Source organism: Saccostrea cucullata, unplaced genomic scaffold, assembly GCF_032062105.1.
Source record: "Saccostrea cucullata isolate Sc308-1 unplaced genomic scaffold, CSIRO_AGI_Scuc_v1 ctg3915, whole genome shotgun sequence".
NCBI classification, from domain to species: Eukaryota; Metazoa; Mollusca; class Bivalvia; order Ostreida; family Ostreidae; genus Saccostrea; species Saccostrea cuccullata.
Window position 1 is genome coordinate 6974 of NW_026931703.1, and position 17084 is coordinate 24057.

Here is a 17084-nt window from a genome sequence, read left to right on the forward strand (position 1 = left end):
AATCAAGCCGGAAAGTGTTTACGAAATGCAAAATACTTTAAAGACAAGAGTGGTAACAATTTTAGACTTTGTTTAGAACATTTTCATTGCTCGCGTTCAATTCATTGTATTGAGGTCAGGAAAACGTTGCAAAATAAAATGCCTGATCCCACTTTACTCCACGAAATATACAGATTGAATTAAAAAATCTGAATATATCAAACAATATATATTTCTATATTTCGTAATATTTACATTTGAAAATGTTTTCCTTTATATAACACAACTCCATGAAAGTAATGTATATTTATACCCATATAAATTCAAATTTCTTAAACGTCATTAACATCCAATTTAATTTCTCATTGAAGTCATAAAGGATCGACGCACATTCATTTGATTATATATATACCCTGATTTTGAAAAATAAAATCATTGCACACCTTTATTAAATGTCAAAATGAGACAAATATTTTATATTGCATGTAAATATCAGTAATACCAATTTGAAACATCTATAGCTCCAAAAAACAGGTTGGTATTAAATTTAATTTGATTTCTCGACAAACCTGTATTTGTATTCCGATAGATGCTTCCAAATGATGCCTTATTTTTTTGTACTTTGAATTTTCTGTGTATTTGTGTGTGTCTTGGGGGGGGGGATAACTTTCGTGACGTATCTTGATTAACAGGACCTTCGAATTTATGTGCTTCATGAAATGTTTAAGTAATATTATAATATTTCTTCTCTAAAAGGATTTGAATCCCCTCAAAACACAATCTTTCTCATTCTGCAGAAATTTTAGTTTTTGTCATCTACATAGATGCTCATTAAAACTTACAAAAATTGAGATGTTTAAATTCCTTAATATTGTTTTGCGTTATGTAAGACTTTAACCAGAACACATTTTTTCTGTTTTGTAACACGACTTTCTTTTTATATATTGAAGTAAGATTTCTAAAAGTATTATTTTAATAAATTTTAGTATATTTTTAAACAAAGAAATTTTTGCAAGGTCTTGTTCCTTTATCTGTAATTTAATGGGTAGTTCGTTCACTCATAGAACACACTACTCAGGAAGAACCAATATAATTATGTTGTTAACTCTCAGGAAGGTCTCACAAGTGTTGGAAATATGTTTGTGTTCAGCGAAAATCAACTGCTTAACGTAAAATCTGATCAAAACAATTTCAAATCATTATTTTTATAAAAACAGATGTAATGGGTGTGATCATATTAATACTAATGTTCAGTGTCGAATATCAGATTGATGCAACATCTTCAGAATGTTCTAGACCAAGGTGAGTATTTTGAACATGCTGTAGTTTTAAAGATTAAAGACTTAGACAAATTTAAACAATTTCTTTCAACAAACGATAATTTAACATGTAGATCCTTTTTGATATGTTTGAATTGTGGCGGCAAATATTTTGCCTTTTCTTCTCAACGAGTATTGATTTTCTTACTTGAGGACATACTCGTCTGTAAGATTATAATTATGTAGACGCAACATAATGTTTGACATGCATACTTCATTGGTTTTACCTCATTTTAGGGGTTGTTGCAGAGGATTTCGTTATGATCCCAATCTGGAGGAATGTATTAGTAGGTGCATTGTTTTGAGTTTATACCGATACTTATAACAACTACTGCTTTACATTATATTGCAAGACATATTGTACCTTCGGTACCCTATTTTTATGTAATATGTAAATTAAGCTCACATTTTTGTTACATTTGTTAAATTCAGCATAAATTTCCTATTTAACAATAATTAAATGATAATAAAATAGAACACAATATAATTTCAGTAAAATTTGTGTTATAAAAGTTTTTTTTCTGTCTCATGATCTCCAAATAAAGCAATGAAAGAAAGCAAACCAACTCCGAAGAAAATATCAAACAATTTAGCGACAGTATAGCGAATGTATTAAAAATAATACATATATTTGTATAAACTTTGATAAACATGTTCAATATAATTTAATATAAAGTAGTTTCTTATTCATTATGTTGGTACATCTCATCAATTACAGAACATTAAAAAATGTAAATACAAGATTAAGTACGTATATCTTTTCAGAAACATCAAGTCATACACTGTATTAGCTATAATTTTGAAATCAGTACTTTTTTGCTTTACAGAAGGATATGGAGATAACGAACAGTATTCAATCTCAAAATCCATAAAACAAAACAAAATAAGAGCAGGACAAACACTGACCTCCGAAACATCAGATGTGGGATCAGGTGCCATGGAGGAGTAAGCATACCCTGCTGACCGATCACATCCGCCGTGTCAGGAAATAACGGGAAAAAAAACCGTCGTCAATTCAGGGCATAAATAATGGAATTAATATTAAATTAATATTAATATTAAATTGATATGAAAAAGGTCAGTCAGCATATGACTCACTGATAAATTGTATTTGCTGACAAGGTCATTGTGTCGACCACAGAACTTACAAAATGATGACTTTAAACTAGACGGTTGATATTCTTGTTTCACCAACTTGCTTGTCAATTATTTACCTCGTTTCAGAAATTGTTCATACGCAGAACAATTTCTCGCGAATCAAATCAACCGAGATATATACACTCCGTATGCAGGTGACGAAGGTATATTGCTGCATAAGTATGGGAAGTTGACGATAGAAAAGTTAGTCATCATGTTTATCATATATTTTGGTTGTTAGATTATCATTAATGCCTTTTTCAAATAAAATATCCAAGTATGAAACAGATGTGTCAGACTCTGTGGTATCTTTTATCTCAAGCTCACCAGGATATATCGTATCGAAGTAGGAATGGAAATCACCATTGTTAATTGACAATACGTCGTCGATATATCTAAATGTCGAGTTGAAGGCCACAACAAGTCTTTTCTTCTTTTCACGCATAAAATTTTGCACAAATTCTTCTTCATGTAAATATAAAAGTAGGTCCGTTAATAACGGAGCGCAATTGGTACCCATGGGAATTCCAATAGATTGTTGGAATATCTGGTTTCCAAAAACCACGTAGATATTGTCAATCAAAAACTCAAGCATCTCTTTGATGCTCAAAGTACTTGTGTGTGCAATCATAATGCATTTAAACAAAATAATTTTGCAAGTGACCAATGACCAGGTAAGTAAAATTACAAGTTCCATTTTTTATTAAAAAAGCAGCTGTCCATGATATCAACAAGCCTGGACTCAATACAGAAAATTATAATTGATAAGTCGATATGTATTTCAGATTCTATAAATGGTGATTCAATTAATTATGCTGTTATATACTTAGTCATATGAATAAGTTTGAGCCAATCAGAAATCCTGTAATACTGTAGAAGTACATTTCTTCCGCGTGGTTTTAATACGCAAGTTTCGAGATTAACTCCCTTGTTGCGCTTTTTCGTTTAGGAGGGGAGTTTCGTTGCCGCGGAAACAGACAGGTGGGGCAGATATTTATTGTCCCTTGCTTGAAAAGTGGGGAATATTAATTTGGGTCTGTCCGTTCGTCCGTCTTTCTGTCTGTCTGTAACGGTTTGGTTTCATCACGATATCTCAAGAACCCTTTGAGCTTTTGCAATGAAATTTTGCATAGCAACTCCCTATGAACTAAAGAAATCCCCTATTGATTTTGAGGTTAAAAGTTCAAAGGTCAAGGTCATAAATAAGCAAATTCTGTCTGTTATAACACTTTCGTTTCCGCGCAATATCTCGAGAGAACCTTTTGAGCTTTTGCAATGAAATTTTACATCACAACTCCCTGCGGCTTACGAAAGACCCCTCTTGATTTTGAGGTCAAAAGGTCAAACTTCAAGGACATTAATGTAAACATTCTGTTTGTATGTAACACTATCGTTTTCTGGCGATATTTCAAGAGGATGTTGAGCTTTTGCAATGTAATTTTATACCAAAAATCCTTAGAATCTCTCTTACCCCTCTCAAAGTGCCCCGCCCCGTTTGTTTTATTTGTACTGTTGTATTATATGTCGCTTTTTTTAGCACACAGGCATGAAGGAGAATTGTTACGTTATACGTATAAAACAGGTTCTCGGCGGACTTTTTATTTTTATTACATCTATTAAAACTGTTTGATAAAGGTTACATTAGACACAATGCATTGTGTTAAATTTTGACAATATATCAACGTGAATATATACATGTATGTGACTTAATGTTTGTATATAATTTTCGCCTAGTTAACGCAGCTCCGTGGTCAAGTGGTATGTCTTTCGTTTCACATGTCAGAGGGCCAGGGTTCGCATCCTGGAAAATCCAATTATTTTCCTAAACACTTTTTATTTTACTAAATGATAGTATTCAACATGTAAAATGAAAAATTTATGAGTTCTGCCTTGTACAACTCATAAAATCATCATTACAGTGTGATAAATATTTCATATCAAAAGAATCATCTACACACATAATAAAGAATAATCAATCAAACCTTTATATCCATATTGGCATATTTTATTTGCTTCAGTATACGTTTTATAATTCTACAAATTCAGACAAGGGGGTCCGAACCCCACCCCACCCCCCTGAGCATGGTTTACTTTTTCCCTAAGCGGGGGACACAAATTCTCTGAATTAGCTTGCTATTTATATATTGGATATATCGATACAAATAATCTACTGGTTTATCGTCACTTCATGATTCTCAGGATGCACTCTACAACTCAAGAGTAACCGAATTATAATGTCAAGATATCAATTTTTAAGGCAAAAAAATCGTAAGAAAAAAGAAAACATCAGTGTATGTGAGACTTTTTAGACGAGAGAAGAGATCTAGACCTCTAAAAAATACATGCATCTGATCATTGCACATCAGCAATTTAAATTACATTATACATTAAATTATAACTTTTAAAACACACTAATTGTTTAGAAAATGTTTATACAATCAAGAAAATTGGTTACATTTTATAAAGACTACAACGTTTCTTTCGTTTTCAAGCAACCTATAATTCAAAGTAAAATTGCGAATGTGCAAAGTTGAGCTTGATAAAATCATCAAATGCCTCACTGCTTAATATCAATACCTTTCTATTAAATTTAATAAATATTGAAAGCCATAAATATAGTTCATTTATTCATGCACGTTTGTACACAGAAGCAACCTGTCCCACCTCCATGCTGAAATGGATACTGTTTGCACCTCCATCGTAGGAGAATTACAATCTCGAAACTCGCGTATGTACGCTATATATGTACGTGGTCACAACATTTTTGCGGAAATTTGCTCAAGTGTACTTAATATAAATGTAGGCATAAATAACAGTCTAAGAAAGATTAAAAGAACTTGAGATTCTGCGGAATTATGTCCCCGTGGGAAAAAGTACTTCTACAGTAAATGATAAAGATAATTTTTAGATATATCTATGACGTATTGTCAATTAACAATCTCATGATTATTTTCATTTCTATGTCGATACGATATACCCTGGTGAGCTTGAGTTAAAAGATACCACAGAGCCTGATACATCTATGTTGGTATATTTTGGTATTTTATTTGAGAATGTCTAACAGCCAAGCTCTATGATAAATGTGACGACTTTACCTCTTTAATTCACCATTTACGCTAACTAATGCAGCAATGTATCTTCATCACCTTTATACAGAGTTTATATCTCTCAGCTGACTCAATTCATTCCCTAATGGGAACAAATTCAGTGAAATTGAATATATAACTGATATGTAGGCATTGAATACTCAGATTATTTAGACATATTTCCCTTTATTACTATTAGTAATTGTATAGTGGGATGTGTCCTAATTTATGACCTTGAGTTCTGGTAAGAGTTATCTCCCCTTTTCTTGATTAATAAAAAAGTCCATTAAAAACTTAAGCCGCTAAAAAAGATTGTTTTCAATTGTCATTCTTTTTTAAATATTTAAATGCATCTTTCCACCGCAGGATTTATTTATATTCAATTTTTTTTTTTTTTTTTTTTTAAAACACACTTTTCCCCATAGACTTCAATGCAATCTTTTTAAATTAACTACATGTTTTGCTTAATTAATTTTTAAAACTTTCTCGCGGGCAATCGTTTTCCACTATAAAATGCTTTAATATAATATCAGTGTATTATGTACTTGACGGACATTTAAGGGTAGGGAATTAAGTCCCATTAGGGATGTAAATCCTTAAGCAAGAACATGATCTACGTATGTACAATTTCTATCACGAGGTATACTATTGACAAACATGTTTATGAAACAATAGAAACAATAGTCTCGTTTAAAGCCATCATTGGTTGATACAATGACATTGTCATCAAATACAGTTTGATCTAATACAATAGTTTGATTTAATAGTAGAAATGTAAGTACAGTAGTATATATATAATGATACAAACTATTAGATATAATGGTTATATGTAATACTGTTATACCACTGAGTCAAACCTGACTGAAATTTTTCGTATTAATTGTTAATCCATTGTTTACCCACTAAATTGACAATGGATTTCCTGTTATTTTCCAATCATGATATGCACGTTTGTGACCGGTCTCGTACATACGTTTACTCCTATATGGCATATGATCGCACCTCTGATGTTATTATGTATTGTTTTATAGACTTTTGAGCATTAATAATGTTCCTTATTTCCATATATTTCATCTAACTCATTGAGTCTTTCTGTAAAACAAAACATCAAAAAAATTTAGATTTGTTTACACTAACTACATGTATGTACAAGAGGCCTTAAAAAGATTTATGGACAATACTCTCCATCCATATCATATTAAACGTCGAACACAAAATGAGAATATGTATATGCTATTTTTGATATTACAACATGTATGTACGATATCAGCACCGATGTACACTCTATGCATTTACTAAACTTGACTGCTTTATTGTCACAGATATCTCTACACGTGTTTGTGCTGGTTATCTTGCATTAACTTTGTTTACATTTTGTTGCAGTTACACTGTATACCCATATTGAATTTTCTAACTTTCTTATTAGAAGAAGTACATTATTATTTTTTGGTCCCTATGAATGCTGTAGAGCATATTTCCGTCTCTACTACGATAAAAATAGATTGCACTTAACAGTGACTAAGTGAGCTGCTCTGTATACATAAGGTTCCCCAGGTATAGTGAGAGTCGGGTCGATTATGGCGGATGCTTTTTACGAAAAGTGAATAGCTTTAAGCTCTGTTAGGGGTACAATCAAAGAAATAATGCATGGAATGTTAACTTACATATCTACACTGGCACTAAAAACCAATATTTAAAAATATTTTTAAAAAATCATATTAACATATTGAACAAAAAATTTATACTATCTTAATATGCTTCATGCAGAATGTAAAATCGGGTACGGTGGTCCAGCTTGTTTGTATCCTTGTCCCTATCCTGGATATGGATTTGGATGTCAGAGGACGTGCAAGTGTACAGAAGGATATTGCAATGTGACGGTTGGATGTCCATTGGATTGTGAAATTATTCCAAACTGTTCAACAGTTATTGCAGGTAATAAAACATCAGTATCTTATATACAGATACATATTTGCTCTTCCTACTCTCTCTCTCGTCCCGAAAATTTGACAATTTTCATTGTTCATGTCGTTGAAAAAAAATTGTGTAATTTTCGGGACGCTATGTCCCTTCTTCTTGTCGAAGAAAAATGTTCCAAAGTCATCAAAATCAAAGGGGAACCAAAAACAATTAGTACTGCTACTAAACTATATACACTCTTTATTCTATGATTGAATAATTCCTATCATTTTTATCGGCTGAGATCCAACTATATAGAAAAAAAATACATCGATATATTTAAATGCATATGACTTCCAGAAGAATACCGCTATAAGGATTTATTTTCTCTATATTGATCTAAAAATAGATCATGAAATTCCAAATTGATACAAATAGTTTTGGAAAGCTATACACCTGCAACCTACCTTTACTGCTTTACTCATGTAAACTCAGGTAAACATAACATTAGGCGAATACATTGTTTGAGGTGGGATGGTAAGTGGGGATGCCAGGACCACCCCCATCTCCCTTAGATACTTTTTAAGCAAACATTTTTACTTTCTTAAGCTGTCAGATCTCCCTGAAAATCCTGCAAAATCGATCACATAAAAGAGTCTGACATTTTACTTTTTTTCATGGCAACTACTTTATAATATATTTTAAACATTTCAAATTTATACGACAGGTGACGTTAATTTACAATTTAAGTCTGCTTCTCTATTTACCAACATATAAGGAGTTGTATCATTTAATTAATCATTGAGTCATGTAATAATTAAAATAATTATTGGTGTTTTTCAAGTCAATATAATGATTTAACCACCTGATGAGTACTATATTTACCCCACCCTACGAGTTCGGTGAATAATGTACTCTGCAGGTGAGCAAATCATCGTATTGACCTCAAAAACATAATATATATCAGGCATTTACAATTTTACATGCTTAAAAATGTTTTCCCCTTATTAATGCCTTATTATAAATCAATAACACTTTGTGACTTCAATTTTTTTTTTATCTCTTTAATAATTATTGTATAGAGTTATCGATGTCTTTGATACGTAACGAAACATTTTTGGAAACATAAAGATTGTCTTCTTTATGTGCGATCACTCAGAAGCAAAAGTTATTTTACGATATAAAATAGTCTGTGTAATTGTAATCATTAATAAATATTAAAACTTATATTAGTTTATTTGCTCGAGGGGATGTAAATTCGTGGGTCAGGAATACCCACGAAAGTCACAGTGGTTAAGTCATAAGACTTCTGATATATTCTAAAGATACACCTGCACATAGTACAGATATCATGATTGATAGTATATGTTACTGAACAAAAATAATAAATTCATATATAATAGTAGCCACGTATGCAGGGCTGGGCCCCCTCCACCTCTTGTAACTGTAGGAGAGGCTTAGTACTGGAGTACTTCTGTGTTAAAGTACTGCTGACCAGAAGCAATAACCGGAAACAGGGTATTTAGATGTGCTCGCAACTCTCCCGGGCCCAAATGTCTAGTACATAAATTTGGGATCCTAGGCACCTGTGACCAACACAGGGCCACTGGGTTTGCCCGGTACTTTATTTTTAGTCGATATGCCAGTTGTCCTTCCGGACACTATTCTTTATTGTATGCAATGCAGCCTATTACATGTAATGCCAATTCCCTTTTTGTCCATCACAGTTATGAATGATACAAGATTGTACATGTATGTTTTTCAAGTCTTTAATAAATTCAATGAAAACCATTCAACTGTTGTTTATTGCAAAGTTAACACCAAGGAAAGGAAATGGTATGAGCATAAGGAATTAAGTAGCAATGCAGGTCAGGTCCAGCAGGGCAGCCATTACCTGAATGTTCAATTAATCAATTCATACATATATCTAGTAAATGCTGACGACAGAAAAACTGTTTTTTGAGAATGAAGTGATGCCTCTTATTTAGGAAATACATAAGAGACTTGTATAATTACTTAAAAAGCGTACACTTCAAATGTTTTTCTGGATATATCGAGCTATTGTATACATGTATAAGCAATGCCGATTACAACGATTGTACAAAATGCTAAAGGAAGTCATCGGAAATCGATATGTGCAACAGCCAAATGATTCGCTTAGGTGTTTTTGCTATGGAGTTTGTCTATTGCACAAGACCGGGGAAGTCACCTACATTGGAGCTGGATAACAAAGACAATCCTTCGTCATCTACTTCATAACATGTATGCCCAAAGACTAAGTAACATTACTAGCAAACGTAAATGAAAGGAAATTGAATATGAATTTAGAGAGTACATTTTCCATTATTGAAATTCTATACGAGGGTTTCAGGTCATAGGCAAACAATGAAAATCCTAACAGGAAAAATGAAAGTGGATCAATCTGAAAAATTCTGAAAATTATACAACTTGCAGTAATAATGCAAAAATTCGGCACTGCGTTTCGTTATCTTATACATCTTAAATCCTGTACAAAAAAGTGCTGAATAAATTCTCACAGTAGATAATTTCACAATCCCGATCATAAACCTAACTGATCGAATTTTTTAACAGCAGTCTTCAAGTAGGTCTATGACATTTTGCTCCTTTTTTCCTTTCCGTATAATAACTAGTCAAGTCAACTTCAAATCCATTCATCAAGATATTTTTATTTCCTATAGCTGTGTCTGTGATTTTTCATTGTTAACAACTCTTTTCCCTATGTATGAGGAGTCATATCCTACTCCACATAGCTTTGCTTGATAATCTGGTTCTCAAAATTACCGCACAGCTTCACCATTTTTGACAATGTCTAATTTAAAGCACTTTTGCACATATCGTTATATATTTGTCTTAAATAATGTCAAATAAATGAATTTTCAAATACGACAACAATGAATTTTAGAGTACTTATGTAAGTAATATTTTTGACATTATACATTGTAAATATGTATAGCTTGATAAAAAAGAAAACTTAATTGACAATGATTTTTGTAAATTCAAAAATGGTCATGCGCCGACCACTGATATTTTTAACCGTTTTAATGCTGTTTTTATGCATATGACATCACAGGCTTATAATATATTGTCAAAACAACAAAATTCACATTTTTCAACAGCATGCAATAAATGTTAGTTTTGGTTAAATATATATAGTATATGAAATATTTAAAAAGTTTTTCCGGAACAATGCTCGTACTACTAGTATTTTCGTTTTTTTTCTGTTCAAGAAAGCAATGACATTATATAATTATTATATTAATATTATTATACAAATATACTACAAATGTTTATTTTTTAAAGGTAAGTTTTTTTTTTCTTTCATATCACGAAAAGTTATCCAATAAAAAATAATGAATGAATTCTGAAATATTTAGTATGTAAAATGGCAGTCAAAATTAACTTTATTTGGAATAAAGCCACCATATCTGTGATCTTGTTCTTGCCTCACGTTTTTTTAGCGGAAATCTATACCACTTTGTTTTGGGGAAAAGACATAGGCATAATAATGCTAAATCACCTAAAGAAAAGGGGTCGATGATTTCCTCTTATAACAAGGAAACAATTGAAGTGAAGCATTTAAAGCCTAGATCAATATTTGTTATAATACGTTGCAAACAGATTGATGGATTCTTGTGTGATTTTACATGGTATAATTTGAATCTTAAATATTTCTTTCACCTTTTATAAACTACTTGAATTTTTCAGAGTACCTAAATCATCTCTTTCTATCTTTCTTTCCACTCTTATTTTTACTGCTTAGTTAAACAAAATGTTTTATTGTAATTATCAAAATAATTACATATCTTAAAATGAGATTTTTGTGGTTCAAAATATTACAAAAGCTTTAGTGAATGTAAAAAGTAAAATATATCAACTTACAACACAACGAAACACTGCTATAGCAATCTATGAAGAAATCAACGGAATAAAGAGAGGGAAAATCGGGAATTTTTAAACTGATAATATTTTTGTAGTACTGTCAAAAACCCTGACAGATTTCAATTTTCAATATTTATTTTACATTCACTCAGCTTCATTGAGAGAACGGATGTTATAGACATGCATGGTGTACCAGTTACATGTATGTTAAAACATATTATATTCGGGTAAGAAATAGTAAATAAACGAAATGGGCAAACATAATTTTTATTGCCTTGAACTCAAAATTTCTTTGATAAAACACATTTTTACATGAATAACCGACTAAAGAAATTTTAGTCGGTAGTCGTAATGATCGAATGATAGTCGAGTATTCGAATATTTGTTGACATCCCTAATATAATCTGAAAAATGGTCACAACCACCCATCCTTCTTAAAGTTCAAATAATTGGGCTCAAGTTGAAAAATATATTAATTTATCTTCAACTAGTTTTTTTTATACCTAATAAGTCAAGCCCTCGATTTCAAAAAGCAGCAGAACTTTTCAATATAAAGAATATTTTAATTACATTTTATATCCAAAAATTAGTCAAGATCTATTAAGCTTATGTCCTGCGAAATGGCAAGTTATGGAGGCACCTCTCCTGTACATAAAAGACAGAAGAATTAAAGTGGCAGTATCACGCATCTCTTCAAAAACAGACTTGTTAAAATTTTTCTATAGGATTTGGAATTTTTTTCATACTCATAAATGTATACACTTTCAGAAAATTACAAATTTTATAAGTAAATAATTCTAATTATTTCATTAAAATTAATAATTATTTATGGTACATAAATATATACATCGCAACGTGTTCGAGGTTCCACATTCCATGCTATACACGCACGTGACGCATGCGTATAGTCTTCATAAACAAAACAGCATGGTAAGAGAGGGAAGTTCGGTAGGCCTGCTACATTAACAAAGTCCACCAAAACGAAAAACAAAACCAAAAATTGGGATTGAAATTAAAAAAAAACTTTACTGACAAAAATTAAGTTGGGAGATTTATAAAATCATTGGATAAAGAAGAAACGGAATCTCTGCGACATTCACGTGGGGCTCGCGAAGGTTCTACCCTACAGGTTTGTTGATACATGCTATCATTTCTCGTTTCTCCATAGCTTTCAAAGAAAAAAATCAGTGTAATCTCAACGTTAAAATGCACTTATGACATATAAAATTTATTGCAATTTGAAGTGCGATTGTATTGAAACTACAGAAAGGTATTAATATGTTTGACATTTTGCCGCGATGACGTATGATTTGGTGGATTTTCCTTTCCTGCACCCCAATAAACAAAACGTCAACATTTGTACTTAATCATGTTAAATTCGTCTGAATGCAGACTAATATGTTAAGTATTATTAATTTACAGGAGAGTTAAGATATTTTGATTCTCAGAATTGATTTTACTTAATATTCCATTATAATTGTAAACCCTACATTGTATGCACGTGTCATTTTAGAAGATTTTTAAAGAATTTTCCTATATATTTCTATGTAAAACTTTGGTCGGCCATTTGGCCCTGTCCTAAACCCGGGGGTCATGATTTGAACAAATTTGAATCTACACTACCTGAGGATGCTTCCGTATTAATAGGATGAATGATGGCTTTGTCATTCTCGAGAAGAAGATTTTTAAAGAATTTTCCTATATATTTCTATGTAAAACTTTGGTCGGCCATTTTGGCCCCGCCCTACCCCCGGGGGTCATGATTTGAACAAACTTGAATCTACATTACCTGGGGATGCTTCCGTATAAATATGATGAAATATCGCTTTGTCATTCTTGAGAAGAAGATTTTTAAAGAATTTTCCTATATATTTCTATGTAAAACATACTTGAATTCACACTACCCCAGGATGCTTCCACATAAGTTTCAGCTTTCCTGGAAAAGTGGTTCAGACAGACAGACAGACGGACAGATGGACGGACAGACGGACGCCGGACAAAATGTGATCAGAAAAGCTCACTTGAGCCTTCAGCTCAGGTGAGCTAAAAACCATTGGTTTCACCAGCGGACGGTGTTTATGTACATGTATACTCTAGGAATTTAGAATAGTGTGTATCATTAGTCGACTATGTCGATATTTGCTTGATTAATTAAACCTCAGTGTTGCATTGCATTTGTGACGCTTAATGATATTATTCTACCATTAAGTGTTGATGTAGCATTAGCGGTTGAGAATGTCAGCTATTAATTAATGCAATACATTATGTTGACATGCAAGTTACAAATCTTTTAAGAGAATCTGATTTAAGAATGAATAAAATCCCGTACTGACGCTCGTATCTGACATCGTAGATACAAGATGCAACATAATTATGACAAAATGCGGAGGCAAAGTGACGCACCGCGTGGTCGGAATTTCATTTGTTAGATTTTGATTGGTCAATCTCTGCCTCTTCTAAGACATGAAACAAAAATTTTGCATAATATATTTCTGTTCCAATTATCTTAAGGTAATTCTGTCGTATTGTTTGTAATGTTATTTGTCTGTTATATATATTTTGTTGTTTGTTTGTATTAAGAAATGAAAATAAAATATATATATATATATATATATATATATATATATATATATATATATATATATATATATATATATATATATATATCTCTAAAAAAAAAAAATGTTGCGTATTGCAACTACAAATGTCTGATAAGAGCGTTAGAAAGTACACTTAAGGTATACCTTTACTCAGATGACTAAAACATATGTAAAAACTCCACTGATAAGAACAAAAAACCATCTATTGCACATTGTACATGTACACCTATGATTCTTGTGTTAAATTTCAATTTCAAAAAACTAGGTCAATGACCTCGTTTTCATGCTAGGGGCCCCTGAGTATTTCTCAGAAATTACCTCAATTTTTCACACTATGACTATTTTTTTCTTCACTTACAAAATATTACAAGCAACAAAACTCTTTTAATACTGAAATTTTATAGCAATGGAAAAGAGTTGCTCCATATAAAGAAATGAGTAGAGTTTGACCATAAGCGTAATAATTATTACAGTCCGAATTTCCTCTGTCATATTCATATTTTTTCCCCCTATTTTTATTCAAATATTGCAAAACTCTGACTGATATGAACTCTAAATTATTTATAGCACCAGGTTACCTTTGTTACTATCATTTTCATGGTACATGTATTAATATTACATGGGGTCAATGATCAAATTATTGAGATATGTTGACTGCAGAGGTTTTTGTACATGTTTTTGAATTTCTTTATTTCATAGCATTCATTTATTTGAAATAATTTATGAGCTTAAACACATATAAATTTGTAAAATGAAGTCTTAAAATACACGTAACCTTTACTTTGTGATTAATATTGCAAGAAATAAAAATTTTGACAAAAATGAAAAAAAAAAAGTTTAGTCCGAATGTCCCCTGCATAGCCATATATTGAGTTTTGTTCCTGTATATTTTCTTCAAGTACTTACAAATTAAATTTTTAAATTGATATTGAGATACAACTTAGTTATTTTATCCATTAAAAACACTTTTTTGATTTAATATATTATACTTTTTAAAATTTCCCCTCTGATTTATGAAACCTGAGTAAAGGTCATCTTTAACCATATTTAAATTACATTTTCTTATAAGATTGGTATCTTGCATGTCAACATAATTATCGTGCATTTTGACATAAATATGATGCCTGTCTATATAATTATGTTGCATGTTAACGTAATTTATTTTGCATTTAGGGGGCGAAATATGCCACCATACTATTACAGATGATACAAACATTTTTTTTTTTTTGAGTAGACTTAATTTCATCTCAGAGGCTTAGGAAAGTGAATAATTCTTTGAATTTTTACTCCTAAGTCTTGGAAAATGAAATAGATTTGGACAATTTTAAAGGAATGAAGCTTATTTCAACTTTTGTAATACAAAATATAACATAAATTGGAGCAGTTTACCCTTTATAAAGCACATTTTGATACTTAATTGAATACACTTAAGACGTACATATGAAATATACACAAACAAGCAAGCTCACTTTTTGATACAATGACTTTCGGAGGAGACTTAATTATTTAAGTAGATTCAATTAAATATATAAAATTTATTTTGTTTAATCTTAATTATTTTTGGAAATATCAATGAAGAGCGACATAATAATTTCCGTAATTATTTGCTATATATCGATGTGATCAGTTATATGACTTTCCTTGTTTATCTTGGTGTGATTGTTTGGGGCATATAATTGATTAACAGGAAATAAAATGCCAAGTAGAACACTCATTAAAATTTGGAGCAAAATGTATTTTTATAACACTTGAACTCAAAGGATGAGCGGAAAAACGCATCTCTAAAATTATTTTTTTAAAATACATAAAAGGGTCGCATATAATGTATTGCGTTGAGAAAAATTGATTTTGATTTTCGATCCAAAAAATGTTTTTGAAGTATTATTCGTAATATATCCACCATTTAAACCGAAACAAACAATTAGAACAATTGCACTTTAAACTTGTTAATGCTCTTGGGTACAATAACTTTCGGGGGTTTAAGCCAAGTACATTTGAGATAAAATGTGGAATGATAATGGCCATTAAAGATTGATAAGAGAGAATTAAGAATCTAGGAAAATATGTTCTTAATAATTCTAATGAATTTCTAAGTTAATTTTCTAAAGGACAAGCAAAGTTGAACCGTCAAGAATTACATTTACCGGTACACATGTAAACACTCATATAACAAGAAAGCTTAAATTCAATTGACCCTTACACTGTTAAGTGAATTTCACCAACTTGGTTTTGAAAATACATTGCAAACATACCAAATATAAAGAATCAAAACGTATTTCCGATGAAAATAATGCATTCTAAATATCCGGACATTCGATCAATATTAAACATATTTCCGTATCACAGTAAACAAGCTGAATGTACAAGGAACTTATATTTAAAAAAAAACATGAAATAGATGATAATATGCACAACAATATTTTTAGTTTTAACATTTTAAAAATATGCTACGAGTTCGGGTTTTGATTTTTTTAATTGGATGTTTTTCTTATTCCAAATCAAAAATGCAATGGCGTTCCAATGTGTGATGGGTAAATGTAGATTATCAAATTACTTAACTCTTTATTAACTTATTGAAAAGAAAAACTTTCAACTCTATCACTTTTTCGTGTATTTTAATTGCTTTTGAAATGATACCGGTATATTATTTTGATTTTGAACCTGACTATTAAGTATATATGTTTGAAATAGTTATTTAATTTGATTTACTCACTCCACATTACTCTTTCTGGCATACAAGTATGCATGGAAAAAATGAAATACACTAAAAACAATTCACAACAATGGTTTGGTTCTAGCACAATAAGCACACATAATTTTTTAAATACAGTTAATACATACACATAACATGGTTCATGCATTTCAGGATTTTGATATTTAGAGAAAGAGAGTGAAAGAGAGAGAGAGAGAGAGGGGATCTATTGAAAATATCTAACATTTCTTAATAAATTAAATAAATCTAATAAATACAGTTAATATCAATTTTTCAAGCAAGGATTTGACCAAGTACTGAACGGGATCGTAAAGTACTTACATTTAAACTCTTTATTCCTTTTCCTGTCTGTTTAATTTAGCTAAAGCAAGCTAAAGGTTAAAGTGAGCTTTTATGATTAAAATTGATCATTTGACAGTCATTTTTGTGGTAAACTCTTAAAACATCTTAG

At 31.0% G+C, this 17084-nt stretch overlaps 1 protein-coding gene across 1 annotated transcript; it reads left to right on the forward strand.

Moving 5' to 3' along the window:
- The first annotated feature begins 352 nt into the window (after positions 1-352).
- Positions 353-8946, forward strand: LOC134233319 (cell death abnormality protein 1-like). The gene is made up of 4 exons (XM_062715287.1): positions 353-1281; positions 1536-1585; positions 7289-7470; positions 8827-8946. Exons 1-4 carry the CDS (start codon positions 1202-1204, stop codon positions 8944-8946), a joined length of 432 nt encoding a protein of 143 aa, XP_062571271.1. The 5' UTR covers positions 353-1201.
- The last annotated feature ends 8138 nt before the right edge of the window (positions 8947-17084 follow it).

Excerpts from the sequence above, each read along its gene's own strand:
- LOC134233319 (XM_062715287.1), top strand. The coding sequence starts at position 1,202 with ATGGGTGTGATCATATTAATACTAATGTTCAGTGTCGAATATCAGATT. Across the intron at positions 1,282-1,535 it reads TCAGAATGTTCTAGACCAAG|GGGTTGTTGCAGAGGATTTC; the intron begins GTGAGTATTTTG and ends ACCTCATTTTAG. Across the intron at positions 1,586-7,288 it reads CAATCTGGAGGAATGTATTA|AATGTAAAATCGGGTACGGT; the intron begins GTAGGTGCATTG and ends TGCTTCATGCAG.